The sequence below is a fragment of the Argentina silus genome (genome assembly GCF_951799395.1).
Source record: "Argentina silus genome assembly, chromosome: 5".
In the NCBI taxonomy this organism is placed as follows: domain Eukaryota; kingdom Metazoa; phylum Chordata; class Actinopteri; order Argentiniformes; family Argentinidae; genus Argentina; species Argentina silus.
Window position 1 is genome coordinate 1,625,775 of NC_139659.1, and position 26,234 is coordinate 1,652,008.

Sequence of the window (26,234 nt, forward strand, 5' to 3'; positions counted from 1 at the left end):
CTCACCTCATTTTTTTTTTTTTTTTTTTTTTTTAAATCGTTCAATATTTCAGTGTGCCTCATGAAGCGCCTGTCTGGCACTTTTTGGAGCCAGGAAAGAGCGACGTGTGAACACCCGCTGACACATCACACCCATCCAGATCCTGATATAGTACTCAGAGTCGTGAGGGCCTTGCAGTGTTGTAATGCCGCCATCCAGAGTTGTACAACACTATCAAAGCTGGTTCGACCTGTGATGTACTGGCAAAAATGGCAACCCGGGATTTTGCGGCAGGTTGAGAAACACTGATTCATGGTGGCACCCAAAACAGCATTCTGCACGGAACAAAAATGATTCTTCAAATGGCTCTCATTTTGTTTTCTCGACAGGAACAAGCCAAATAACTATTTTCGGTTTGAGGTGGAACCTTTCGTTCTGACAGCAACCTCCGAAACATCTCTCTCACTCCGCTGGGAGCCTGCCTCAGCGAGAGCATTCTTCATGGATCATCCGGAGATGCCGTTAAAAGGAGATGATCCGTCATGGTTGGAGGGAGCCGTGTGGGAGCTGGAGGCTGAGACAACAACTAGCCTCTATATGACTCCAGGATGTTTGCACTGTTGACTCTGTAGAACACAGAGAAGCTCCCTGAAGGAAATGAGAGCGCTAAGTTAAACTATGACAAGTCAGCTGCTTGACAGAGTAGGAGGGGGTGGGGGGGGGGGGGAGACGCCAAACTGCACATATCAGCCAGCCCTGAGAGAAAGCAAGAAGAGAGAGAGAGAGAGAGAGAGAGAGAGAGAGAGAGAAAGCAAGAAAGAGAGAGAGAGAGAGAGAGAGAGAGAGAGAGAGAGAAAGCAAGAGAGAGAGAGAGAGAAAGAGAGAAAGCAAGAGAGAGAGAGAGAGAAAGAGAGAGAGAGAGAAAGCAAGAAAGAGAGAGAGAGAGAGGGAGAGAGAGAGGGAGAGAAAGAGAGAGAGAGAGAGAGAGAGAGAGAGAGATTATTAAGTCATTGGAATGATACATTTTCATTCAGGAAACCTGCGTCTCAACAGCTATTTCTGCAAAAAGTACACAAGTCTGCAGATTCTCAAGGCCAATACCTACATTTCCCTGAGAGAGGTATGAACACATTTCCTTTTCCTGGCATAAAGTACACAGCAAATGTCCACCCTGAGTGTCACTATGTGCTCTGCCTGAGTACACCAGACAGCTTGTTCTCACTCACAACAAATAACAGGAGACACACACACACCCAAGCACCTGCGAACACAAACATGCACACACACACACACACACACACACACACACACACACACACACACACACACTACACAGTGTGTAATTGATTCCTATGCAAATCAGAGACCTTATAAAAATAAAGATATTAATTCCAAAATGACACAAACTATTATCCTTGCATTAAGATGGACTCAATTGAACTTATTGAGAGATTTGTTGATGACATTTTTGCAATTTAGCTAATTTTAAGAGTGTCATAGCAAAGGGTCTGAATACTTATGTACATGAGGTATTTCTGTATTTCAATTTTAATAAATTTCCTGAAATTTCCAAAAACCTGTTTTCGCTTTGTCATTCTGGGGGTCTGTGTGTTTGGGGTCTGTGTGTTTGGCCTCAAAATCTGAACAGGCAAAGAAAAGGCAACCAGGACAGCTGCTCTCTGGACCATCCTCAGGTCCCACCTATATATATAATATATGCCATTTATCTGACGCTTTTATCCAAAGCGACTTACATTGCGTCTTACATCCACCTGAGTCCAGAAGTCACAGAGTAAGACTTGTACAAGCTTTACAAGTTCTACTAAGTTACAGACATCAACGTTTATTGTAAATCAATCACATCATGTTTCACTCTACCTTCCTTGGAAACTCATCCGTCCAAATGTTCTTGAGACTTTCGGTGACTGAACCAGGGGAGGCTGGTGGAGGTAGAAATCCGAGGACGGGCTCATTGTAATGGCATGGAATGGAATGAGGAATGGTGTCAAACACACACGTTTGATACCATTTCTCATTCCACTGCATGCATTACAACGAGCCCGTCCTCAGATTTCTACCACCACCAGCCTCCCCTACAGTGTATATTAATAGATATATTGAGTTTGATTCAACGGGCTAACCTTTGAAAACAGAGGTGTTTGAATTTAGTTTACTGTCTGGATGAGAGGCTGTTAGACTGAAGGCCCTTAGACCTCCTGTCTGACCTGAGAGCCTGATGCCTTGATAATTACCTAACGATGCTCAGTGCTCTGTGAAGTATTCTGCGTGGTAAGGTGCTGTAATTCTGGAAGATTCCACATTAGACTTTCATGAGATGACGATGATGAAATGCAGATTCTGCCGTAGCGTTTGAACCAAGTCATGGAGGTTCATGTTCCAGGTAAAGGTTGTTTAGTGCTGGCGGGAAAACAGATCTTGTTTTCAGAGTTGTACTGTAGCACAGCTCGTTCTGTAACAGCGCATCGCTGAGGAATCTGTTTGAAGAAATTATCTTTTTTTTTTTTTTTTTTTTTTTTTAGTCAAGGTATCGAGTTGTATCATCGCGGTGTGCAGTGTGTGTTTTCACGGGATGATACGGTGTGTTCTAGCATATTCTGCAAAGACGAGGGGTAACGGTGGAGCTGCAGACGCCTCCGTTGTTTTCCACCTCCAGACGGAGTTCCATCTTGTCCTGTTTTCTTGTACTCTAATGCCCTCTCATGGTGACTCACGGCACTGGTATCTCCACACAAAATGAAGGGATGAAGGGACTGATAATGATGGGCACATTATTATTATTATTATTTATTTATTTATTTATTTTACAATTCTACTAAGTTGTTAGAATAGAATATACAAATGAAGGTAATAATTTAATAATATTCCAAATGAAGAACTTGTGTTGCAATAAGCCTTATTTTTTTTTTTGCAGAAATACAGAAAAGAATTTGAATTAGTGTTGAATAATGTTTTTCTGCTTTACTTCCACATACAGTATAATGTCCATGATCCTCCCCAACCTTCACATAATATGATAAGGAGGAATGAGCCACATAATGTATGTCAGTGGATCTTGATATGGTGCCATGAAAGCCCAATGCAGACGCCAAGATGCTTTTCAGGCTCATGTACTTCCCCATGTCCACTAGATGGTCCCCTTCTACAGGACGACTGAACTAAACAACAAGATGGGTCTAAGACCGAGACCATAACAGTGACATGGCTCTCTATGCTTTTGTCTTTAAAACCACTGTTAGCTGCAGTACAGTAGAAGCATAGCCTGGACTCAGGAGGAGAAGCTACAGGACTTCAGTCTAGTTTGACTAGAAACACACCTGGAGTAACCGGGGGCTTGAACAGGGTCGAAAAGCCATTCTGCAAATGCATTGTGACACATCGTTGGTATAATAAGGAAATGAGAAATCAAAGCAGGATATTGCTAATTGCTATTAAACCTAAAATAATAATAATAATAATAATAATAATAATAATAATGCATTTATTTTGTATAGTGCTTTTCTTAGTACTCAAAGACACCACATTCCATGGAGAGAACAAGAATAGATAGATAAATAAAAAGTCAAAGAAAAGCACAGTCAGTAAAAACAACAATAATAATAGTTAAAGTGTAATCAGATGCTATCAAATCAGATGTTGTTGTTTTTTATATGTTTATATGTATTTAGAATGTATGGTGTGTGGTTTACATTCACTGTGAAATCACTAGGATATATACTAAGCCAGGCTATAAGGGAAAAAATAAATATATTTTTATAAAGTTATATTTAGTCTTGTAGAATTGCAACCACAAGATAGACAACATACATCATACATGTGTATTACACCAGCCAACACGCTGTTATACTTCACTGTGAGAGGGAAACTATCTGCTACGGTATGAACAACAGCTGGATGGTGGCACTAGATGGTGTCAAAATGTCAGACTAAAGATTAACTGTAATTCATATCGTTTCACAAGAAAGGGGCCAGATGAATAATACATTGTTTAACCTGGTTATCACTGTCTGACAGATACGTTCTGTAGATAACATAATATTTTCTCAGAAAATATTGTGGATATTGTGTGTCTGGGGCAACAAGGGCGTGGTGGTAGGATAACATTTAGGTTAAATAGGCTTTTTCTGGTGCAGGAAGTGTACAGAACAAGCCTCACAATGAAGACTATGCATTTGACCCAAAATGTTCAAATAAATCAAGAACAATATGCAAAAGAATCAGCCCTGCTCCCTTTCACAAATACAAATGGAAAAAAGAAAAACATATTTCTGTACAGAGTATGTAACTATAACGGACTAATCCTAAATCAAGCTGATTGAGATGGTTTTTTTTCAAATGTGACACTATACAACACTACATTTTAGTCATAACTATTTGCACCTTCATTTATATGTTACAACAAACCACTTTTAACAGATATTCTGGACAATAAGTGATGTAACAAAACACCTTTTACAATGCTCATTACCCAGAAGTGATCAGTCTCCCACCACTTCCTAAAAAACATCTAGAAGTTGGGGTCAAAAGTTTGTCAGGTCACAGGGGTCAACGCCTCAGCCTCGTGAACTCTGAAAGCACCGCTGAGGAGCACCAGCAGTCAGCGAGGATCCCTGAGGAGCGCCAGCGGGAGGGAGACGCCATCAGTCGACGAACGCTCGAGGCCGAGCCGGACAGCGTGACGGCATCACACGGGGCTGCGTGCAAACGCACCACTCGTCACTTCAAAGCTGGACGTGGAGTCATTCCACGCCGTACGTACGCCAACAGTGGCATTCCACGGCATTCCAAAGCCCAATCACTCAGTTTTGGTTCCTGAATTAGATATCCGACTCATTGTTGTCCGAGTGCTTGAGCCGTCCATCACGTTAATTTCCCTCGAAGGCCGCGCCGCGTTGGCTTTTATGATCTACTCTGGGGCCGAGCCAATAAACAACCTGTTAAAATAGGACCACCACGCACTGTAAATAACACGGGGGGGGGGGGCGCGTTTGCCGTAAATCAGGCTTATTTACTGTGGCGTTCACACACCTTTGTTTCAGAAGGGCGGTGGTGACGTGCTCGGGGAGTTAGATAAAGGGTATTTCTCACCAACACTTTCCTGTTATTTAGCAGGAGCCCTTTGTTTGGTTGTGAAGTCCCAGTGTGTTGGTTCTCAGGGGAATGGCAGGAACATGTCAGGCTGAACACTATCAACACCCCTCTCTCACAGACAGACAGATCGCTTGCTCATGCTCTTATCACACCTGTCTGTCTCGCTGGCGGCCTGTCTGTCTCGCTGGCGGCCTGGCTGTCCTCCTGGCTTGTTGTTCTGGGTTCGCTTTGTGACGTCGAAGCCTGTTCTGTTCCATGGGCTCTTTTACCTTGACCAGGTCAAGGCTGAACTGAGGATATTAGCTGATAGGGTTTCAGAGTTCTGTTATTGTCCTCATGGTTGGCTGAGTTAGACTGTAGGGGGGGGGGGGCGGTTCCCGGATACAGATTAAGCCCAGTCCGAAAGCCTAGTCTAAATACAATTTTCAATAGAAAATCTCCATTGAAGATGCATTTTAGTCTTTAGGATTAGGCTTAATCTGTGTCCAGGAAACCACCCCAGGATGTTCTATAGCTCTACTTCCCTTTTCCTGACACAAGTATAGTGGTCATTTCAGAGATAACGTCTTGGGTCTGTTTATTATCAAGAAGGATAATCCTCGGTCTGTTGTGGTTTTATCCTGTGTGCTTTGCCAGTGTTAAAATGACCTCTTTGTCATCAGAGAGTCGGGGAAAAGGAGATTATATATATATATATATATATATATATATATATATATATATATATATATATATATATATATAAAATGTTGTCATGTATTATATGATATTATCATGTTATTATCATGTTATTATCATGTTATTATCATGATATTATCATGTTATTATCATGATATCATATCTTCATGTACAGTACATGATAATAATAATGTTGTCATTGAAATGTACAGTAAGAGAGATCAAGATACTTTCCAAAATCAAGGAAATATGGAGGCCTTTTGGTTTGGGAACGGCTGATGACGTGTCGGAGGATATCATGACTCACAACAGCTGATCTCCCCGTTCAGTTCTTGAGGATAGAAATAATAAAAAAGAGAGTGTTAAATAGCCGGAAAGGACATACCAGGATATACCATCTGGAAAGAGGAACAATTCAGAATAGTTAAGAATAGTTACCCCAATCTAAATATAACACCCTCTGATTCACAGGAAGTTAAGATTCAGAACTTGGTCACATCCAGTGCATTCAGAAAGTATTCAGACCCCTTCACTTTTTCCACATTTTGTTATGTTACAACGTTATTCTAAAATGGATTTTCCCTCATCAATCTACACACAATACCCCATAATGACAGAGCAAAAACAGGTTTTTAGAAACAATAAAAATAAAAAACTGAAATATAGCACATTTACATAAGTATTCAGACCCTTTGCTATGACACTCAAAATTGAGCTCAGGTGCATCCTGTTTCCATTGATCATCCATTTTTAATAAATTAGCAAACATTTCTAAAAACCTGTTTTCGTTTTGTCATTATGGGGTATTGTGTGTAGATTGATGAGGAAAAAAATTAATTGAATCCATTTTAGAATAAGGCTGTAACATAACATAACAAAATGTGGAAAAACTGAAGAGGTCTGAATACTTTCTGAATGCACTGTACATATAACTATAAAAAAACAACCTACATACCACAACAGAATAACATGTTTAATCAGACAAGAACACTACTACACTAATTCTGCATTCTGCTTCATAGCTTCTTTGAAACACCATTTGATAACATTTTGAGGAACAATCTCCAGAAAAACAGGTAACACTTTATAATAACTTAAATTGTAATATAATATATAATGCATAACATATAATCCATTAGGCGTATGGATGGTAATAGCGAATGCTTATAATGCTTCATTTTCAATGGTTTCAGTTTCTTCCTCACAGCTTCCTCACAACTTGTTGTTGGTGTGCGAACGTTCCTCCTCTGAGAGAAGTTGTTTGTGTTTAGGTGTTGCAAGTTGTGTTTCAGGAAAGAATTCAGATAGACCGGAGAGGAAGCTTGGTGTCTCTAAGCTGCCGGGACGGTCCTCCGATGACGTGTGTCACTTGACAAATTCCAGCCTTTTAAATTCCTGTCCTGGGCAGACACAACAACAACAGGAAGTGTGGCCATTTTCACAGGTGTCAGGAAGCACAGGAAATAAACAAGCTGGATTCTGGAAAACAGTTGTGCACGGTAAAGTCTCAGAGGTGAGGGTAATAACAGCTATTTTTAACCCTGACCGGGGTATTCTCACTGCGTAGGCAACAGAGGTCCCTATGGCCTCCAAAGTGACTACGTTGAGGGACAGTTTTAGACAATCAACTTCTTGTTCCATGTCCATCTACATACACTTTATATAATCTACTCTTGATGAAATAACCATCCAGTAACTCTGTAAGTAACTGTAAGTTATTTATCAAGTTGCGTGACAAGGCAATGTTGATATCATTATGATTGGTCACTATGTGCTGAGGCTATTAATGTTATCATAATTGCAGAGAAATAATATATTTGGTGCAGGGGAGGCTGGTGGAGGCAGGAATCGGTGGACGGAATGAGGAATGGTATCAAACATGTGATTTCTACCTCCAGCAGCCTCCCCTGATTTGGTGATTATATACAGGAGTTGATCTCTTTGTGACTTTGCTTGAGGGCTTACTGTACTTGTATTTGTATTTGTACTGTAACTTTCATACAATTGGAGCAATGAATACTACAGACACAGAATTTCATTCGAGAACTTTGGTTTAATTGTGAGACCATACACTGTACACTGACTGTTGAAATATGACATAATATATTTTGTTCCATGTGGGCACAGATATTAGAAAAATAAAAACTCCTTTGGAAAAAAACAACAACAATTCAGATAACATACTTTACTGCACATTGGAGAAAAGAGGAGATGCTGTATGCATCAAATATTTGGGGGTCATATCATATTTGTACAAAATGTTCATAAAACGAGTTAGATGGATAATCTATTATGTTGATCAGTTGGTCCCACCGATTTCTCTTATCACTGGAGGACTTTAAAACATACCTACTGTAGTGTAACTCACTAGCTCAGAGAGGCATTTTATTGTAATAGACATTCTATATCATATTCATACTCTGTTTAAATGCAGAATTCATGTACATTTGTATTCAAACAGTTTACATCACAGTGCATTTTACCCTCTTCATATTTTATTACAACACAACAACAAACAGGATCATAACGGTGACGGGGAGTTGGTACTGTACTTTTGAAATATCGTAGAAAACCGTTTTTTTCTTTAAACATAATAAAATATATCCTTCAGTCATTTAAGTTACTACTATGCTACATTTACACAGAATAAAGTAAAAGTCTTTGGTATTGCGTGTCAGCGAGGGGTCAACCACTTTGGAGCAGAGGATCTGTCTGCATTCTGACTGTCCTCTCCTGAGCCCATCTCACCTCCTGAAATGACAAAACAAATGCCCTTGGTCAGGACAAAACCCTTCATTCAACATAATACCAGCAATGTGCATAAAGATGAAGAAAGTGATTCAAATAACAACTATAACATCATCATAAACGCATTACAATGCTGGACTGGCATTCGATCGTGTCTATAACCAGATATCAAAATCTATAACCAACACTGTTGTCACTTTGGCTCACTTCTCATTCTCTCTCACTGCTTTAATAAGACTCCATTTGATAAAGGAATCGATTGGTCACTCACTCACACACAGGTCACATCTCAGTCACGTACCTGGATGAGACTGAGCCTTTAGCTTGCTGGCGATTTTGGCGAAGAACTTGAAGGTGAGACAGGCGCCCGTCTCCCTGTCACAGACACCTCCGGCTTTGCAGCTGCACGTCTTGCGACACTCTAGTCCATATGTTCCGTACATGCAATCTGTCAGAACGCCAAAGACACGTCCGTCATTATTTATTGTACATGACAGAGAGAAAAGAAGGTAATTGGAATAAAAAAACAAAACAAACAACGTCTTGCGCCTGCTAAATGATTTAAATCTACGGTAACACGTAAATGTAGGTAATAAGGCAGACTGAAATTGTCATTTACTGATCACCTCATGTCATTTACTGAGTCATTGATGTATATACTGTATGAGTGATGAGTGTGTGTGTGTGTGTGTGTGGGGGGGGGGGGACATTCTTAATACCATTTGAACAGTTTAAAAGACGCTTTTAATCAAGGCTGCATCACTAAGCGTCCATAGTGGAATATAGTAGCAGAGAAGATCTTAAATTCATATACTCTCTTTTTGTCACATCTGTTTCAATTTGTGTAACTCTTATGACTTTTATGAATACAGAAAATGTCAATAATGGTAATGACAGTAATCATGAATGAAGATATTCCTGCAGTAGGCCTAGATGGGATCGAAAGGACCCTCATAGCTGTAGGCTATTGGAAGCATATAACACAGATACAACCGTATCAGCACACCATACCTAAACTCATGTGTCATACAGGGTATTCTGAACAATTGGCTATCTTTTACATAAATTCGTTCGTATTCGTGACAGACAGTGATGCGTATACTACTGTAGGTGCGTCACGGTGAATATAATTACCTTTGCAAATGCCATATTCATCTCCATAGTCGTCCTCGTCCTTATAGAACTCGCAGAATAATCCTGGTCCGCACTTCACCCCGTGCATCCCCGACACTGTGCGGTAGCAGTGTTCCCCTCTGCCGGCTGCACAGACCTGGCAACAGCCGCAGTCATCCAAGACTGTCCGTCTGCAGCGCTGAGTTCCTCCACACAGCTCCACGTTGCATCGCTCCGGGCAGTTTACAGCGTACTTGACACTTGCTCCCCAAGCCTCAGCATCTCGCGCCACCAATATAGACAATACTGTGAAAAGGAGAAAATACATCCCCGGATCTTGGATTCGTAGGGAGCGCAAATTACTGCCTTACTGGATAGATTTGGAAGAGCTCTTCTGGACAGACGACGCCTGGCTGCTTGGGTGGACCGGAGTGACTTAATACACCAGGTTGCATGGTTATCAGCTTTAAAACAAGTTTGTTTTGCTCATTGCCCTCGTCAATTTCCTCAATCCGGTGTTGTCGTCTATTTGCCAGCCTGCCCCCTTGTTTTAGAAATCCGGCATGGAAGTGGGATTAACACTAAGCTGTCATCCATGAATTGAAATTCTTGCAAACTGATGTCATTAATTATGTTTAGTTTGTTTGTGTGTCGACGCATAAGGTGGGCCTTTGACCTGGAGTTCCTGGTTCCTCACTTGACCCTATTACAGTTATGTAATTTCTTTAAACTAAATGGTTGATCGATAGATTTTTCTATGAAAATTAATTACGCGCGCACAGACACAGGCACACACAGCCACAGGCATAGACACAGACACAGACACAGACACAGACACAGACACACACACACACACACACACACACACACACACACACACACACACACACACACACACACACACACACACACGCGTTAATTATTATTGATGACAGCACATGCATATCCATATCCAAAATAATAATAATACATTAGGTCTAGTAATGCCAGAAGTTACAAATTACAGATGTAATTAATTAGGTTCTATTCAATTAAATGTTTAATTATTTTATGTATATATTGATTATGTATGCAGGCCTATTGCTTCTTGTCTTTTACAGAGGAATTCCTAGGCCTATTTCCCCCTTTTCTCTACAATAATGTGAACTCTGTTAGCTCATAAAATAGTACATTTTGACATGATCAACTCTGATATTTTAATCCAACTTTGTTTAAAATGTATTAAAAATTCTAGCATTGTGACTGCCTATGGCCCCTGGTCCGAGCATTGATTACTTTATCTTACGATGACTGATGGATAGACGATTCACTGACTTAAACAAATGTATTTGTTGTAAGTCGCTTTGGATAAAGGCGTCTGATAAATGCCATAAATGTGAAATGTAAATGTAAAATGTAAGTGTTTAAAAGTCACATTGGTGTCCTGCATGACGTGGTGTCCCTGCGCTGCTGACGCCGGACGCGCTGCGCTGTTCGTCAAACGCGGTTCTGCGCTGCTGTTCTTCATGGCAACCAGGCTGACTGACCGAGAACAGCGGACCGCTTCCCTCGGCCTGTCCTGACTGGAAACCGTAGCCCGATCGGGAACAGCTAGATACATGATTTAACCGGTTATCGAATCGTTATTATTAACCATAGCCGGCTACAGAATAAGCTTTTTTGCCAAACTTGTTTGCTGTTGTTGTTGCTAACTAGCTAGCTGGCTGTCAACTGAACTGGAGGGCTTGGTCAGCGGCAGTGGTCGCCAGCGCCAGCTGCCTGTAGCATTAGCTAGCTAGCACAGGCTCGCTACTAAGCTTGCGTGGAAAGCAGACAGAGACACCCGGTGTGAATGACACTTACAAGAGAGGTAAGCTATCATGTCAAATGCATGTGTGTTACGTGTGTTATTGCTGATGGCAACTCGTCAGACTCCTAATTGCTTATGCAACGTCTTAGGAACGTTAGCTAAGCGATGCTGCAACAACATGGCTCGTTGCTAGCGAATGTCAAGCTGACATGTACCGGCTGGTGCAGCTAGCTAACGTTAGCTCGCACTGATAGCTTCCAATTGTATTCGATTTGTGTCAAGATGCTGTGACCAGCTTGTCTTGTCAATAAAAAAAAAGGCTTCTCTGTGTCTCAAACAGCAAACATGATAGAGACTAGATCGAGCTGACTACTCATTGTAATTGGGAAGTAATGACAACTGTGACTCTAGCTGTCATCTCGATACTACTGTACCGCCTACTACTCCCTGTAGTGCAGGTGTTACTGTTAGGCTAGGTATTGAACCTCTCCCATGCAACCATTGCCTAGAACAGTAACTAGCTGCAGGAGCTTCCTACAGGCTCGGACGTGTTTCCATCCTCAACCAGTGACTGTCTTCGCAGACAGATGTTTACAGTAAACCTGTGTCAGCCATGCATGGGAATACCCGTGGGGATAGCTGCCAGTGTAACAACTGTTTTAGCCTAACGCCTGGTGTATCATGACAGACAAACCTATCCTTGGAGAACGAATGTGTGGCATCTATTGTACCCCGTGTTGTCGTTACAGTTACAGTTGACAGTTGACACTTGTTTGCCAAGGCATGTCACAGACAATGACATTTGTCATCTTAAGCATGGAAGCAAGTTGCAGCTGGATTTGGTACACTGGGAGCCCAGCTCGGTGGCTGTGCTCAGTGATGGTTGAAACCTGATTTCAGGATTGATTGGCATTAGAGTCCGGTGTCTGCAGGAATCCTATTGATTGCGATCCGTTGTTGACGCCTGGCTAAAAACAGATAGCTGGCCCAGATCGTGGTCAGTTTCTAAACTGGATGGATAACGTTTATTTAGAGAAGCTTAGCATGGACTTCTGTTTTGTTGTTCAGTACTCAGTACATGGTGGCATTTAGATTTCAGTTCAGCTTTATGACCTCCCCTTAGTATTTGCATGTATTATTAGTAACATGTAACCTAACCTGTACATTTGCGCTGGCATATAGTAAATAAGCAAGACAGCCTGACAGGTCTGGGGTTGGTAAACCTGATACTAGACAAAGTGGAAGGCCCTCATTGACGTTAATGTTACTGGTGATAGACTGGCGTGTCTTTCCATCTTGTCCGTCCAGATGGCAGGTTGGTTAACGTCTAGTTGGGCTCAAGGGAGGGTTGCACAGTCAGCTATCTTGGGAGCAGCAGGCCTCTACTCGCTGTCAAGCACCGGTTACTGTTATGTTGCTCTCTTAAAAGAAGCTTCCTGTTATTTCTGTCTACTGGAAACCATATAGGCCCAAGCTAGGCCTAAGGCTTGGGATGGGCGAGGGAGCTGCATGTGGCCTGTCTTGGATGAGCCTTTTGACGGTAGCACTCAGAGAGAGAGAGAGAGGGAGGGAGAGAGGGAGAGAGGGAGAGGGAGAGAGAGAGAGGGAGGGAGAGAGAGAGAGAGAGGGAGGGAGGGAGAGAGACAGAGAGAGACAGAGAGACAGAGACAGAGAGAGAGAGAGAGAGAGAGAGAGAGAGAGAGAGAGAGAGAGAGAGAGAGAGAGAGAGAGAGAGAGAGAGAGAGAGAGAGAGAGAGAGAGAGAGAGAGAGAGAGAGACTCACATAATTGTCGGTCCCATAAGTAGCCTAGCTCTCACACTTGTAATGGGTCATGTTCCTCAACCATGTTGCACTTAGCCTACCGGTAACGCACGTTGCATGAAGGCTGTAGGCTGATGAGTGTCAATGCACTGTCCATTTCTTCTGAACCTCAAGTGTCTGAGGAGAGAGAGAGAGGAGGCACTTCAACAGACCTTGATCTCCCAGATCAAACAGGGTGATATTGGATACTTGTCTTCAACCCACTCTCCACTACTGTAATGTGTGGATCGAAGAGGAGCTGACCTAGCCTATTCTAGATGAAGGGCAGGCCTAGGGCTCTCAAACTACCGACCACTTCTCCATGGTCGTCTGTATTTGATCTACATTCTGTATGATAGTCAGCGCATCCGTAACAAAGTGTAGCCGAGCCTCTTCCAAGGCTAATTAATGATGTTCTTGCATTCTTTATCGACAGCTGAAGGCTCTGTCTCGTCAGAGTTGTTGACATGCGTTGCTTGCTCACAAGATCAAGGCCTGTTCTGAGAATGCTGTTGTTCCACACTGACAACGACAGCCTAGATGTGTGAGTCGTTAAGGCTAAGCCCTAGTCGATGATGATATCATGATATCCACCTAACTATTGAGATTGACGGTGAAATGTGTGTGTCTCCTACTGTACGTGGACGACATGCCCAAACTGGAGATAAGGCCCAGGCATGAGCTGGTGGAGCCAACGCATGTCTCCAGCTCCCAGGCAGGGCATCTCAGTAGGAGGCTAGCATGAGATCTCTCTGTCACCTCTGTTACACAGTTGGTTAGGTAGTCATTGGCATAGTAGTAGTTTGTGCTTCAGGCATATTGTTACAGCTTAGGCAGCTTACACTGTAGATGGTGTGTGTGTGTGTGTGTGTGTGTGTGTGTGTGTGTGTGTGTGTGTGTGTGTGTGTGTGTGTGTGTGTGTGTATTATGCCTCTAGGTGTGTGTGTTGTGCGTCTAGGTGTGTGTGTGTGTTGTGCCTCTAGGTGTGTGTGTGTTTCTATGTGCTGTGCCTTATTTACAAACAGTGGAGCCTCCCCTATGATCCGAGCGGTGTAAAAGTGGTTTTGAGAATGTCCCCCGTACGGTTGGAGGTAAGCCTGTAGCCAGCAGGGCTGAGCATGGAGCAGTAGGATAGTGTGTCATCCAGTCATGTGACCACTGGCCAGCTGAGGGACGATGCAGTGGCGTGACACTGAAAACAGAAAGTATTTATAAATAAAATCACACGAGGGCTCACGTTGCCTTACTATCACTACTCCTGTTGACCACAGCAACTTGTTATGATAGTCCATATATGGGTTATCCACATATGGATCAGAGCATCAGAGGTGTTCCTTTACTGCGCTGGAACGTGTGTGTGTGTGTGTGTGTGCCCTACCTAGCCTATTTTCATGTCACGTCGTGTCTAAGACAGAGCCCCAGTTTTTTGGGCTTGCGTAAGCCAGAGGGCATGAGAAGACATTGAAAGCCTCTAGGGGGAGCCGCGCTCTAAGCACGTTGACTCATTACTGTGCTAGATTAGCTGCTGCTTATCAACGTCACCACGCCTGAATCTACAGGCCCAGCTGGCGTCATTCCCCCCCCCCCCCCCCCCCCACCGGGGGAGGCAGGGCGAGGGCAAGGACTGATACCTGCAGCGCTCTCGGAGGGGGGGGGGGAGGGGTGGGGGGAGAAACGGCAGGACATGGAGCTCATGTCTAAATGAAGGAGGGCCTCGGGATGGAACAGGCCCTTGGCCTTGGGTCTCTGGCAGCAGACATGGGCCTGCTGTGTCCTTTATGTCTGAGAAACAAATGCTGCCCTCAATCCACACACAGAGAGAGAGACGGAGACCAGAGGAGATGCCATTCATTTGTAAACGTCAATTTAGACAACATTTTTAACCCTGTCTAAATGAGCTATGCAAAGTTCTCTGGTCATATAGAATTTGTGCATTCTATTGTGTTTCTGTCTTTTGTGGAAATGTTATGTTCACCCTACAACCTCTAATCCAGGTTTTTCTCCCCTTCCCCTCTCTCTCCCTTCAGCTGCGCTCCTCAGTGTAGATAATGATCAGTAATGGTGCCTTGCCAGACCCATGTGATGCTGAAGTGGCAGGAGCATCTGAACAGTTCCTGGGCGTCGGAGGACAGCGTCCAGACGGCTACGCGCCCGGGGGCCGCCGCCCTCTACGCCAAGCTCCTCCACAACAAGGAGGTGGTGGGTCTGGCCCAGCCCGTCCAGGACCTCATCGGCCCGCGCCTGCCCGACTTCCAGTATGAGTCCAGCGCCGGCGAGGAGCGGGAGGAGTACCTGTCGGCCCTGCTGCACAGCCAGCGCTGCCTGGCCCACCGCATGCTGGCCCGCACCCCCTACGCCCTGGGCCTGCACCACAGGCTGGTGGTCCTCCAGAGGATCTACTACGCCCTCCACAGCAAGTACCACGACCGCTTCCGGACCACCCCTCCGCCCCAGGCCATCGCCAGCGCCGACAGCGGCGCCCTGGAGCCCGCCTCGGACACCTCGTGGCTGGCCGGCGGGGGCGGCGGCCGGGCCAAGTCGGGCACAGACGTCCTGATCGAGATGGGTGTTCGGACGGGCCTGAGCTTGCTGTTCGCCCTGCTGCAGCAGAACTGGCGCTACGCCCGCGAGGACCCGGGGGCGGCGCTGTGCAATGACGTTCTGGCCACCGCCTCCTCTGTGCTGGCCTCTCTGCCGCCGCTCTCGCTGGCCAATGAGAACAAGATCCCCGCCGTGGGACTGGACTGCCTGGCACAGGTGGCTGACTTCCTGAAGAAGACGTCTGTGAGCGGGGGAGGCGGGGGCGGCGGGGGGGCGGACCGGGCCGGCCGCAGGCTGGCGCTGGAGCTGCTTCTGGGCCTTGCCGTGCAGAGGGGCTCCCTGCGCTTCCTGCTGGAGTGGGTGGAGGTGGCTCTGGCTGCCTCCGCCGCCTCACCCTCCTCCGTCACCTCTTCCTCCTCCACTTCCTCCCCCTCGTCCACCACCTCCTCCTCAGGAGCGCAGCAGGCAAAGTCAGAGGGTGGAGTGGGATATGACCTCATCCATCAAACCCTGCTCCAAATGAGGCAATACTCGGTAAGTGTCCTTCCTTCCTCTCTGCTCAGGCTGGAGCATCAGTAAAAGCGGTGCTTATGCTAAGCTATTTTTATTTGATCATTATGTCTCTGGGAGAGGGTGGCCATGCCTGGCCAGACAGAGTATCGATTTAAAGTGCTCTGAGTAAAGCACCAGGATGATGCAGTGCCAAATAGTGATGGATTTAGACACTGATTAACTCCCTGTATGTGCCCTGTCTAGATACACACACACACACACACTCACTTACCTTCTAGCCTCGAGCTAATCAGCCGGTCTGCATTCAGTACCACCGACATCCCTTCCAATGGAGCCTTTGATATTCCGCCGAGGTATTGTGCAGGAGGAGGGCAGGAGCATTTCCCCGCCATTGTAAATCACATTTTCTTTTTCATTTGACTCTTGTTTCCTGGCGCGATGCCTGGAGCTAAAAGCCCGTTCCTCTGTGCAGCCGTGCCCAGTGTGTCCAGTTGATTTATCCCTCTCTTAATCAGTGGGAAATGTTCCACCAGAAGGCTTTTCTTCTGCATGATTTGATGAAGAACTCCAGCCAGATTTGTCAAGTTGACCTCAGCTGTAGATATGAGAAGAGGACGTCCAGACAGGCTACTGTTGAGTGGGCTTGTTTTTGTGGCTAATGCCGACTGGCTTACATTTCTTATCACTTGATATGGTCCCAAAATATCAGCGCTTTATGCATAAAAGGCTCATTTCCTGAAAGCAAGCCTAGTGCTTCCTGGACTAGTCTCATGATAATGTGTTTTGTGCTAACCTGGCAGCAAACTGTTCTGGTGAAACTGTTGTTTTTTTTATTGAAGAAAATGAATTGTTATTATTTGAATTTCCCTTCAGGGCTTCCGCGGCGACTCTCCCAGTACTCAGGTGCTGAAGAAGGATGTCGATGGACTCTGCAGCCTTTCCCACGTCGCCCTCTGCCTGTTCGAAGAGGTGCGTTAGTACAGCAGCTCGCTGAAGTCATTCAGGGAAGAAGCCGGTGGTCTTTTCAAGTTCAAGTTTAATGGACATCCACATGGCCGTTTACCAGTTAACAACAGAAACAGATGGATATTAACGGTCCAAAAATACATCACTTTAAAAGTTGGGACTTCCAAAATCTGTCTTCATCACTATTGTACAATGACATTGACTGACTCTTGTGGGTGTCCCCTCTCCCTCCCCAGATCTGTAACCTGGCCTCCAACTGCCTCTGCTCCTGTAGCACGGGCTCGGCCACCCCCGGCGTGGAGAACGACGCTGTCATGGTGTACGTGTGGGGCAGCAACAGCAGTCACCAGCTGGCCGAGGGCACGCTGGAGAAGATCCTGCAGCCCAAACTGGCACAGGGCTTCAGCGATGCCCAAATGGTACAAACAACCCCATCTCCAGCATCTTGTGACTGCCGATGGCACTTTTGGTTCTTATGGAAGGTTTTACTTATACGATGACTGATAGTATAGTTGATTCACTTACTTAGACAAATATACTTGTAAGTCGCTTTGGATAAGGCTAATAGACTTGCATGTAGACAATGTCTTTATGACGTACAGTATATAGAGGGGGAATATGCTCAGTCTTGCCCAAGGCTGTAGAAGTGGGAACAAAATGCTTCCTCTTTTCTCTATGGCAACCACATGGAGGCAGCATGGTTAAGTGGATTACATGCTGTATCGCTAAATGCATTTTGAATTCATGAGGGAATGATGCCATTTCCATTTTGGGATTAGTTCACAATTGAATGACCGTATCTTCTTTCCACTTCCCCTCTCCGCAGATCGAAGCGGGCCAGTACTGCACCTTCTCTGTGTCGGCCGACGGCTCGGTCAAGGCCTGCGGGAAGGGCAGCTACGGCCGGCTGGGCCTGGGCGACTCCAACAACCAGTCCATGCCCAAGAAGCTGGTGCTGGAGCCCCCCAGGAACATGCGCAAGGTGTCCTCGTCCAAGGGGTCTGACGGCCACACGCTGGCCGTGACGGCGGAGGGGGAGGTGTTCAGCTGGGGGGACGGAGACTACGGCAAGCTGGGCCACGGGAACAGCGCCACTCAGAAGTACCCCAAAATCATACAAGGACCTCTGCAGGGCAAGGTACTGCGCTGCACTGTACAGCGTGCTGGCAATGCAGTGGAGACCCATAGAAATAGAACGAATAGAACAGATATCCCCCATTCGAATCCACATTGAATTAAATAGATTTCCCTTGCTCGTTGTGACCCTTGCTCGTTGTGGATTTATATGTAAAGAGGTGTATTGTAAAGGTGTTTATCATAGATTTGTTGGAGATGTGTGTTTGCGGATGTTGGCACAGTTCATTGAGAGTTCCTTCCTCTTTGTTTCTGTCCGCCAGGTTGTGGTGTGTGTGTCTGCAGGCTACAGACACAGTGCTGCCGTCACTAACGATGGAGAGCTGTACACATGGGGAGAAGGGGACTTCGGAAGACTAGGTACAATATTTGTAACATCCAGTAGGGAACATAGGTAATACTGGAAAATGGAATGTGTTGGTGACAAACTTCCTAACCAATACCTCAATTCGGTTCCTTTCTATGGCATTTTTGAACTGTGCGAGATAAAGCACAGATGGCAGCTCGCTGAGCTGACGGGAGTCCTCTCTCTCTCCTGCCAGGCCACAGTGACAGCCACAGCCGGAACGTCCCCACCCTGGTCAAGGACATCAGTGGGGTGGGCCAAGCGGCCTGCGGAAGCTCCCACACCATCGCCGTGGCTCAGGACGGGCGCATCGTCTGGTCATTCGGAGGCGGCGACAACGGTACGAGTGTTCAGGGATGAACTCCGGTCAACTTAGACACACAGACACACAGTAAACACCCGGCATCTGCAGTATCTGTCTGGCTTAATGAGGTTCCTTGGTCATGATAATACTGGAAACCCAACTACGTTTAGAAACGTCACTAACACCTAAGACGATTCATATTTGTCCGTCTGTGAGAAGTCCTGTGTGGCTCAGTTGGTTAGAGGACAGAGTCCTCTAGGGTAGATTCTTGCTGGGGCCAAATATCCATAAACAATCAATGCACACGTGTTTTCTGAGCTACTGGGGTTGTGAGGGATGTTGCTGTCAGATGTTGCTGTTTTTGCTTGTGATGGATCTTGCTGTGACAGATCTTGCTGTGACAGATCTTGCTGTGACAGATCTTGCTGAGTTCGCTTGTGACGAATGTTGCTGTGTTTGTCCCCCTGCAGGTAAACTAGGTCACGGGGACACCAACCGTGTGTACAGGCCCAAGGTCGTAGAAGCGCTGCACGGCTTCATAATCAGGAAAGTGTGCGCTGGGAGCCAGTCCTCTCTGGCGTTGACCTCTGCAGGACAGGTACGGTACTGCAACATGTATATTGCGTATATCCCCTTTACGCAAACAGTATTGAATCTGCATCTTATTCAGGGAGGGTGGTTAGTGAAGTTTCAAATAGAAATACATATATTGTTGTTGCAGAGGAATTGTATTGGTTTCAGCTCTTTATATGGCATTTCTATTTGCAACGTTGTTGATATTTATCCCTCCTGAATAAGCTCCTGTATCTTTTCTACATGATGTGTTTCTACGAGTGTTGCCTGACGTTGTGACCTACCCCAGGTGTTTGCGTGGGGCTGTGGTTCATGTCTGGGTTGCGGCTCCTCTGAAACGACTTCGCTCAGGCCCAGGTTCATTGAGGAGCTGAGCGTGACCAAGATCATTGATATCTCCTGTGGGGATAGCCACTGTCTCGCTCTGTCCCACGGTAAGAGAGGACATAACCTTCTGTTTCTAGACATGCTTATCAGAGGTCACTCACGATCATGTACAATGACCCCACCAGTGGAGGCTGGTGGAGGTAGAAATCGGAGAACGGGCTCGTTGTAATGAATGGAATTACATTGAGCCCGTCCTCTGATTTCTACCTCCACCAGCCTCCCCTGGACCACAATATATAAGCATTTAGCTTGCCATCTTCATCAAGAGTGAATAGACTAGAGCTGCAGATAAAAAAAAAAAAAAGTAATAAAAAAAAAAAATAATAATTAAAAAAAATAGACTAGAGAGGGGGTACACAACATATGACCCTCAAATATGTCAACAAACACCCCACTCCTCCACTAGAGCGCAACAACAACTTGTTTGTCTTTGTCTGCTGTTTGTAGTGTTAACTGTAGGACATTTGTCTGCTGTTTGTAGTGTTATCTGTAGGACATTTGTCTGCTGTTTGTAGTGTTAACTGTAGGACATTGATGAGGTCGTTTTGTGTCCCTCCTCCTCAGAGAACGAGGTGTACGCGTGGGGCAACAACGCCATGGGCCAGTGTGGGCAGGGCCACACCTCCACGCCCGTCACCAAGCCGAAGAAGGTGATTGGCCTAGAGGGAGTGTCCATCCAGCAGATCACAGCGGGCACCTCCCACAGCCTAGCCTGGACTGCAGTCCCCACTGACAGGTAATAATAATATATATATATATATATATATATATATATATATATATATATATATATATATATATATATATATATATATATATATAATTATCTATAATAATAATAATAATGCATTTATTTTGTATAGAGCTTTTCTTAGTACTCAAAGACACCACATTCCATGGAGAGAACAAGAATAGATAGATAAATAAAAAGTCAAACAGAAGCAGCAGCAACAACAATACAAATAGTTAAAGATTAAAAGGACGTTTAAGCAGATGGGTTTTGAGTCGGTAGGACCTCAGAAAGTAGAGCTGCAGTTGGAAGATGCAGCTAAAAGTTTCAACGTTAAAAATAGTCAGGCTTGATATCCGTGTGATATATTTGTATCTGTGTGTGTATATATATATATATATATATATATATATATATATATATATATATATATATATATATATATATATATATATTTGTATCTGTGTACCGTGAGCCCCTCTGTAGTATTCAGTGATACAGTGCTACACTCTAGCCTGATTTCCCAAAAGAGACAAATAAAGTAGGTTATTGAATTGAATTATTCATGGTTCTAATCCATCTATTTGATTAATGAAGGAACACATGTTCCTCCGTCGTTGGATCTTGTTCTTGACATTGTCTCGTCTAGTTAAACTAATGTCATACATCAGACGCTTCTGTTTAGTGTTGGGCGTGTGCTACCTGCAGTTTGTCCCCTCCTTCCGTGCTGCGCTGTGCTCTCCCTCACCTCACCTCGCCTCACCTCACCTCACCTGGCCTCACCTCACCTGACCTCACCTCACCTCACCTGACCTCACCTCACCTCACCTGACCTCACCTCACCTCACCTGACCTGACCTCACCTCACCTCACCTGACCTGACCTCACCTCACCTCACCTCACCTGACCTGACCTGACCTCACCTCACTTGACCTCACCTCACCTCACCTCACCTCACCTCACCTGACCTGACCTCACCTCCCCTGGCCTCACCTCACCTGACCTCTCCTCACCTCACCTCACCTGGCCTCACCCCACCTCACCTCACCGCTCCTGCGTCGTCCATGGGGGTGCTCCTGCGTCGTCCATGGGGGTGCGTTTGTGTGACTCTTGCCTCCCTGTTTGGTAGGCAGCTGGTGGCGTGGCACAGACCCTTCTGTGTGGACCTGGAGGAGAGCACCTTCACGTACCTCCGCAGCTTCCTGGAACGCTACTGTGACAGCATAGGGGGGGACACCCCGCCCGCCCCCTTCCCCTCCAAGAGGTACGGCGCCGTTCTGCACCGGAATACCCCAGTCACACCTCACACCACAGAGCCGAGCCGAGCCGAGCCAGGCCGTACTGGGTCTGGCCTGGCTACGCAGCCACCATGGCAGCTGAAACAGAGCTGGAAAGTATGGTGCGACAGGGAAATGTCTGAGCCAGCACAGTTTGGTTTGTGTCAGCCCTGGCGTGGTCCTCTGTGGCTCAGTTGGTAGAGCATGGCGCTAACAATGCTTAGGTTGTGGGTTCGATTCCTGCTGGGACCATATATACTGAATTGTATGCACTCACTGCAATGTAAGTCGCTTTGGATAAAAGCATCAGTTAAATGGTATATATTATATATTATACAGTACCAGTCAAAAGTCTGGACACACCTTCTCATTCAATGGTTTTTCTTTATTTGTATTATTTTCTACATTGTAGATTAATATTGAAGACATCAAAACTATGAAGGAACACATATGGAATTATGTAATAAACAAAAAAGTGTTAAACAAACCAGAATATGTTTTATATTTTAGATTCTTCAAAGTAGCCACCTTTTGCTTTGTTGACAGCTTTGCACACTCTTGGCAAGGTGTGTCCAAACTTTTGACTGGTACTGTATATATATATTATTATATATTATATATTGTATATTAGTGCAGTCGTCTTGCTCCCAGACATTTCCGCCCAGATGCGTGAAAGGACGAGGTTAGCCCCGTAGTGTGTCAAGCACCTATGATACTAGGCTCATGTTATGTAAGAGCCTGCATTCTCAGTAGGCTTTCTAATATGGGGATCTGATTTATTCCATATGAAGGAATGAGTGTAACGAGGGGAGAAGCAGAGGATGGCTCTGGTTGGCTGTGAAACTCTCGCTGCCGTAACCAAGTCATGCTTTGAATCAATGCGTACAACAGCTCCACTCTTGACCCCCTTCCTCCTCTCTTGAGAAAATGAAACCCTGAGGCCTTATCAAATTAGCTCAGATGCTCTTTGTGAGAGTGTGGGATCATTTGATGCGATTTAAGCGTTCCAGCCGTAGAGCTACGGTTCCAACCCCCGCTCTCTCTCTCTCTCTCTCTCTCTCTCTCTGTCTCTGTCTCTCTCTCTCTCCCTCTCTCTCTCGGAGAGGGAGAATCTGGCACCAATGTCGAGGCAAGCAGCAGGAGCTGGAGGACATAAGGGCCTGATCTGAAGGACACTTGTTCTTTCTGCTGGCCTTGTTAAAAGAGACACACACACACACACTTATACAGACACTTACACACGTACATGTACACTTACACTCTGACCCCCTCTCTCTCTCTCTCTCTCTCTCTCTCTTTCACAGGGAGCACCAGCAGTTTGTTCTTCTGTGTATGAAGCTGCTGTCCATCCACCTGTCCCTGGCCCACGCTGGGGGTACAGGGGCCACAGTCCTGGGGGCCCAGGGAAGGCCCCTCCGCAACCTGCTCTTCAGGCTCATCGACTCCAGTGTACCTGACTCCATACAACAGGTAAACAACCAACCAACCAACCAACCAACCTATACAGACAGACCAGCTCCTATCAAAAGGACCACGTACAAGTCCAGCCTATCGTGGGTTTGGGAATATAAATAGTTTCCACTCCAGTGACAGGAAACTGAGTGGCCGGCTGGGAATGTGGCTGTATTTATGGAAGAACAGTCTACTGTTATGAGTCATGTGTTACATCCTGTGTGTGTGTGTGTGTGTGTGTGTGTGTGTGTGTGTGTGTGTGTGTGTGTGTGTGTGTGTGTGTGTGTGTGTGTGTGTGTGTCCCTGTGCAGGCGGTGATGAACACCCTCTCCATCGGCGCGTCACTGCTGCTGCCCCCCCTCAGGGAGAGAACTGAACTCCTCCACTCACTCCTACCTCAGGGCCCAGAGAGCTGGGAGAGCCTCTCCAAAGGCCAGGTAAACACTCAGCACACACACCTGCGCCACGCTGAACCTCGCTGTGCCGCTCCCTGAGGTCGGACACCTGAGCACTGCTCCAGACACTGTACAGAAGCAGCATGTGCTAATAATACTCATTGCCTCAGAAGGTTGCATTTCTACAAGCTATAAGATAAAATTCTGTCCGTCATAACTGATCTTTGTACGAATAAATAATTGATCACAAAAAAATAACATTTCTATGGAATACCAACTGGTTTTAGTCATAGTTATAAATCAAATAGACAGATCAAGTCGACAGATACATTTGTGTGACCTTTTTGGTTAGAAGCTAACCCTGAACTGTCAGAACTACTGGATTATAGCAGTCTTTAATAATAATAATAATAATAATAGATTCAATTTAAAAGCGCCTTTCTCAGACTCAAGGACACACCAAAAAAATACAAAAAGATCAAATCGAAGTCAAGATCAGATAAGTAAAGTAAAAAACAGAAAACAAAGATGCAGGATATTTGCAATGGAAGACTGGTAGAGTGGACCTGTTACCCCTGGCCCGACCTTTAACCTTACACTGTGCTCTCTCTCCTTCTCTCTCTCTCTCTCTCTCTCTCTCCCCCCCCTCTCCTCCCCAGCGCCTACAGCTGGACATGGTGCTCAACAGCCTCCAGGAGCAGTCCCACGTGGCCTCCCTGCTGGGCTACAGTTCTCCTGGGGAGCTGACGGCCGGCGCCCCCCCTCCGGCCCCCCCCACCACCACCACCACCACCAGCCCGGACCGGCCCTCAGGGAGCCCCGAGGCCCACGACCACCTCCACCTGGCGGAGGTGCTGCTCAAGACCCTGCTGCTGAGCATCGGCTTCTACACGGTACGAGTCTTTGGGGGGGTTGAACAGTTACAATGTCGGGCGGCCATGTTGGCTTGGCACTCTTGGTGGTGGTGAGTGTTCCGGAAGTCTTTGGCAGTTGGTACGTTAGTCACTACAGAGGCCAACCGTGGCTTGGAGATGTTCCTTTCCGTCATTGATGCCTGATCAGGCCGGCACAGTACAGCTCAGCTCGGTTCAGCTCGGTAGGATTATTATGGTAATGGGGGTGTGTTCTTGTTGTTGCTTACTATAGCTGGCCAACCCTGTGTGTGTGTGTGTGTGTGTGTGTGTGTGTGTGTGTGTGTGTGTGTGTGTGTGTGTGTGTGTGTGTGTGTGTCTCTGTGTCTGTCTGTCTGTCTCTGTGTGTGTCTGTCTGTCTGTGCGTGTGCACGTTCGTGTTCGTGCAGGAACGGGCCTTTGGCGAGCTGGAGAAGAACAGCGACAAGCAGCAGTCCAGTCAGCCCCAGAGACAGACGGACCCTCCCTCCCACTTCCACCACCTGCTGTCAGCGCTACACAAACACCTGCTGGCCCACTGCTACATCTACACCAACGCCGAGGTGGGACCCCCGCACAGCCCGCCTCCGCACTGTCCTACTGCACCCCCCCTTCTGAACGTAGGCCTACACACAGTCTCATACCCGCTAGGACCATGTATACTGAAAAAAGTACACACTCACTGCAATGGACACTCACGTAACACTTTATTAGGAACACCTCTACACCTTCTCATGGTGGAGGTGGTGGAATGGTGTGGGGAATGTTTTCTTGGCACACTTTGGGCCCGTTAATACCAATCAATTATCGCTTGAATGCCACAGCCTATTTGAGTGTTGTTGCTGACCGTGTGCATCCCTTCATGGCCACAATTAGTGTACAGTGTATAGTATAGTGTTCCTAATAAAGTTACACTCGATGAGTGTAAGTTGCTTTGGATAACAGCGTCAGCTAAACGGCACATATGATTTCATATCATATTATCATACTGTCTTCACAGTATGATAATATCTCAAATATGTTTGACCCGGGTCTGGTGCGCAGGGCTCCCGACCCTCCTCTGTATGTACAAACATGACGAGCGTTGCGTTGATCATAATCCTACATTTACATTGATGGCATTTAGCAGATGCCTTTATCCACAGCGACTTACAACAATACATTTGTTTAAGTAAGTGAATCATCTGAATCATCGATCCATCATTCATCCATCATAAGATAAGATAAGTAATCAATGCTCGGACCAGGGGCCATTGGCAGTCACAATGCTAGAAGAAGGAAAAATCCTGTGTTCTTCTTCTTCCTGGTCCCCCCCCCCCCCCCCCCCTCCGTCTGCCCCCCCCCCCCCCCCCCAACAGGACGATAGCAGTGTGACGCTGCTCCACAAGCACCTGTGTCTGCTGCTGCCCTACGCGGCAGAGACCTTCAGGAGGTCCACGGTCCTCCTGGAGGACAGCTCCCTGGACAAGCACGTCATCCTCAAGCTCCACAGTAAGACCCGGGGCGCCG

General features: G+C 45.9%; 2 protein-coding genes across 2 annotated transcripts in view; one reads left to right on the plus strand and one right to left on the minus strand.

Moving 5' to 3' along the window:
- Window positions 1-7,816: 7,816 nt before the first annotated feature.
- Window positions 7,817-10,040, minus strand: esm1 (endothelial cell-specific molecule 1). The gene is made up of 3 exons (XM_083669425.1): window positions 9,649-10,040; window positions 8,816-8,962; window positions 7,817-8,517 (listed from the first exon to the last, which is right to left on the minus strand). The coding sequence occupies exons 1-3, from the start codon at window positions 9,953-9,955 to the stop codon at window positions 8,441-8,443; spliced, it is 531 nt and encodes a 176-aa protein (XP_083525551.1). The 5' UTR covers window positions 9,956-10,040; the 3' UTR covers window positions 7,817-8,440.
- A 5,235-nt stretch (window positions 10,041-15,275) lies between these two features.
- LOC310804943 (putative E3 ubiquitin-protein ligase HERC1) overlaps window positions 15,276-26,234 on the plus strand; it is a gene marked incomplete at its 5' end in the record, with an annotated part of 55,069 nt that continues 44,110 nt past the window's right edge. The window contains 15 exons of the mRNA XM_083670398.1: window positions 15,276-16,292; window positions 17,145-17,240; window positions 17,474-17,656; window positions 18,064-18,375; window positions 18,635-18,731; window positions 18,914-19,057; window positions 19,492-19,619; window positions 19,884-20,028; window positions 20,546-20,717; window positions 21,841-21,975; window positions 23,293-23,458; window positions 23,752-23,877; window positions 24,495-24,728; window positions 25,136-25,288; window positions 26,084-26,216. Coding sequence (XP_083526524.1) covers window positions 15,276-16,292; window positions 17,145-17,240; window positions 17,474-17,656; window positions 18,064-18,375; window positions 18,635-18,731; window positions 18,914-19,057; window positions 19,492-19,619; window positions 19,884-20,028; window positions 20,546-20,717; window positions 21,841-21,975; window positions 23,293-23,458; window positions 23,752-23,877; window positions 24,495-24,728; window positions 25,136-25,288; window positions 26,084-26,216 — 3,241 coding nt within the window. The remainder of the gene's footprint in view (window positions 16,293-17,144; window positions 17,241-17,473; window positions 17,657-18,063; window positions 18,376-18,634; window positions 18,732-18,913; window positions 19,058-19,491; window positions 19,620-19,883; window positions 20,029-20,545; window positions 20,718-21,840; window positions 21,976-23,292; window positions 23,459-23,751; window positions 23,878-24,494; window positions 24,729-25,135; window positions 25,289-26,083; window positions 26,217-26,234) is intronic.

What these genes read in the sequence shown, in the direction of transcription:
- esm1 (XM_083669425.1), bottom strand. Translation starts at nt 9,955, where the DNA reads ATGTATTTTCTCCTTTTCACAGTATTGTCTATATTGGTGGCGCGAGAT. An exon ending in TGAATATGGCATTTGCAAAG is followed by an intron (nt 8,963 to 9,648) that starts GTAATTATATTC and finishes GCGTTCTGACAG; the next exon opens with ATTGCATGTACGGAACATAT. An exon ending in AAAGGCTCAGTCTCATCCAG is followed by an intron (nt 8,518 to 8,815) that starts GTACGTGACTGA and finishes TTGTCATTTCAG; the next exon opens with GAGGTGAGATGGGCTCAGGA.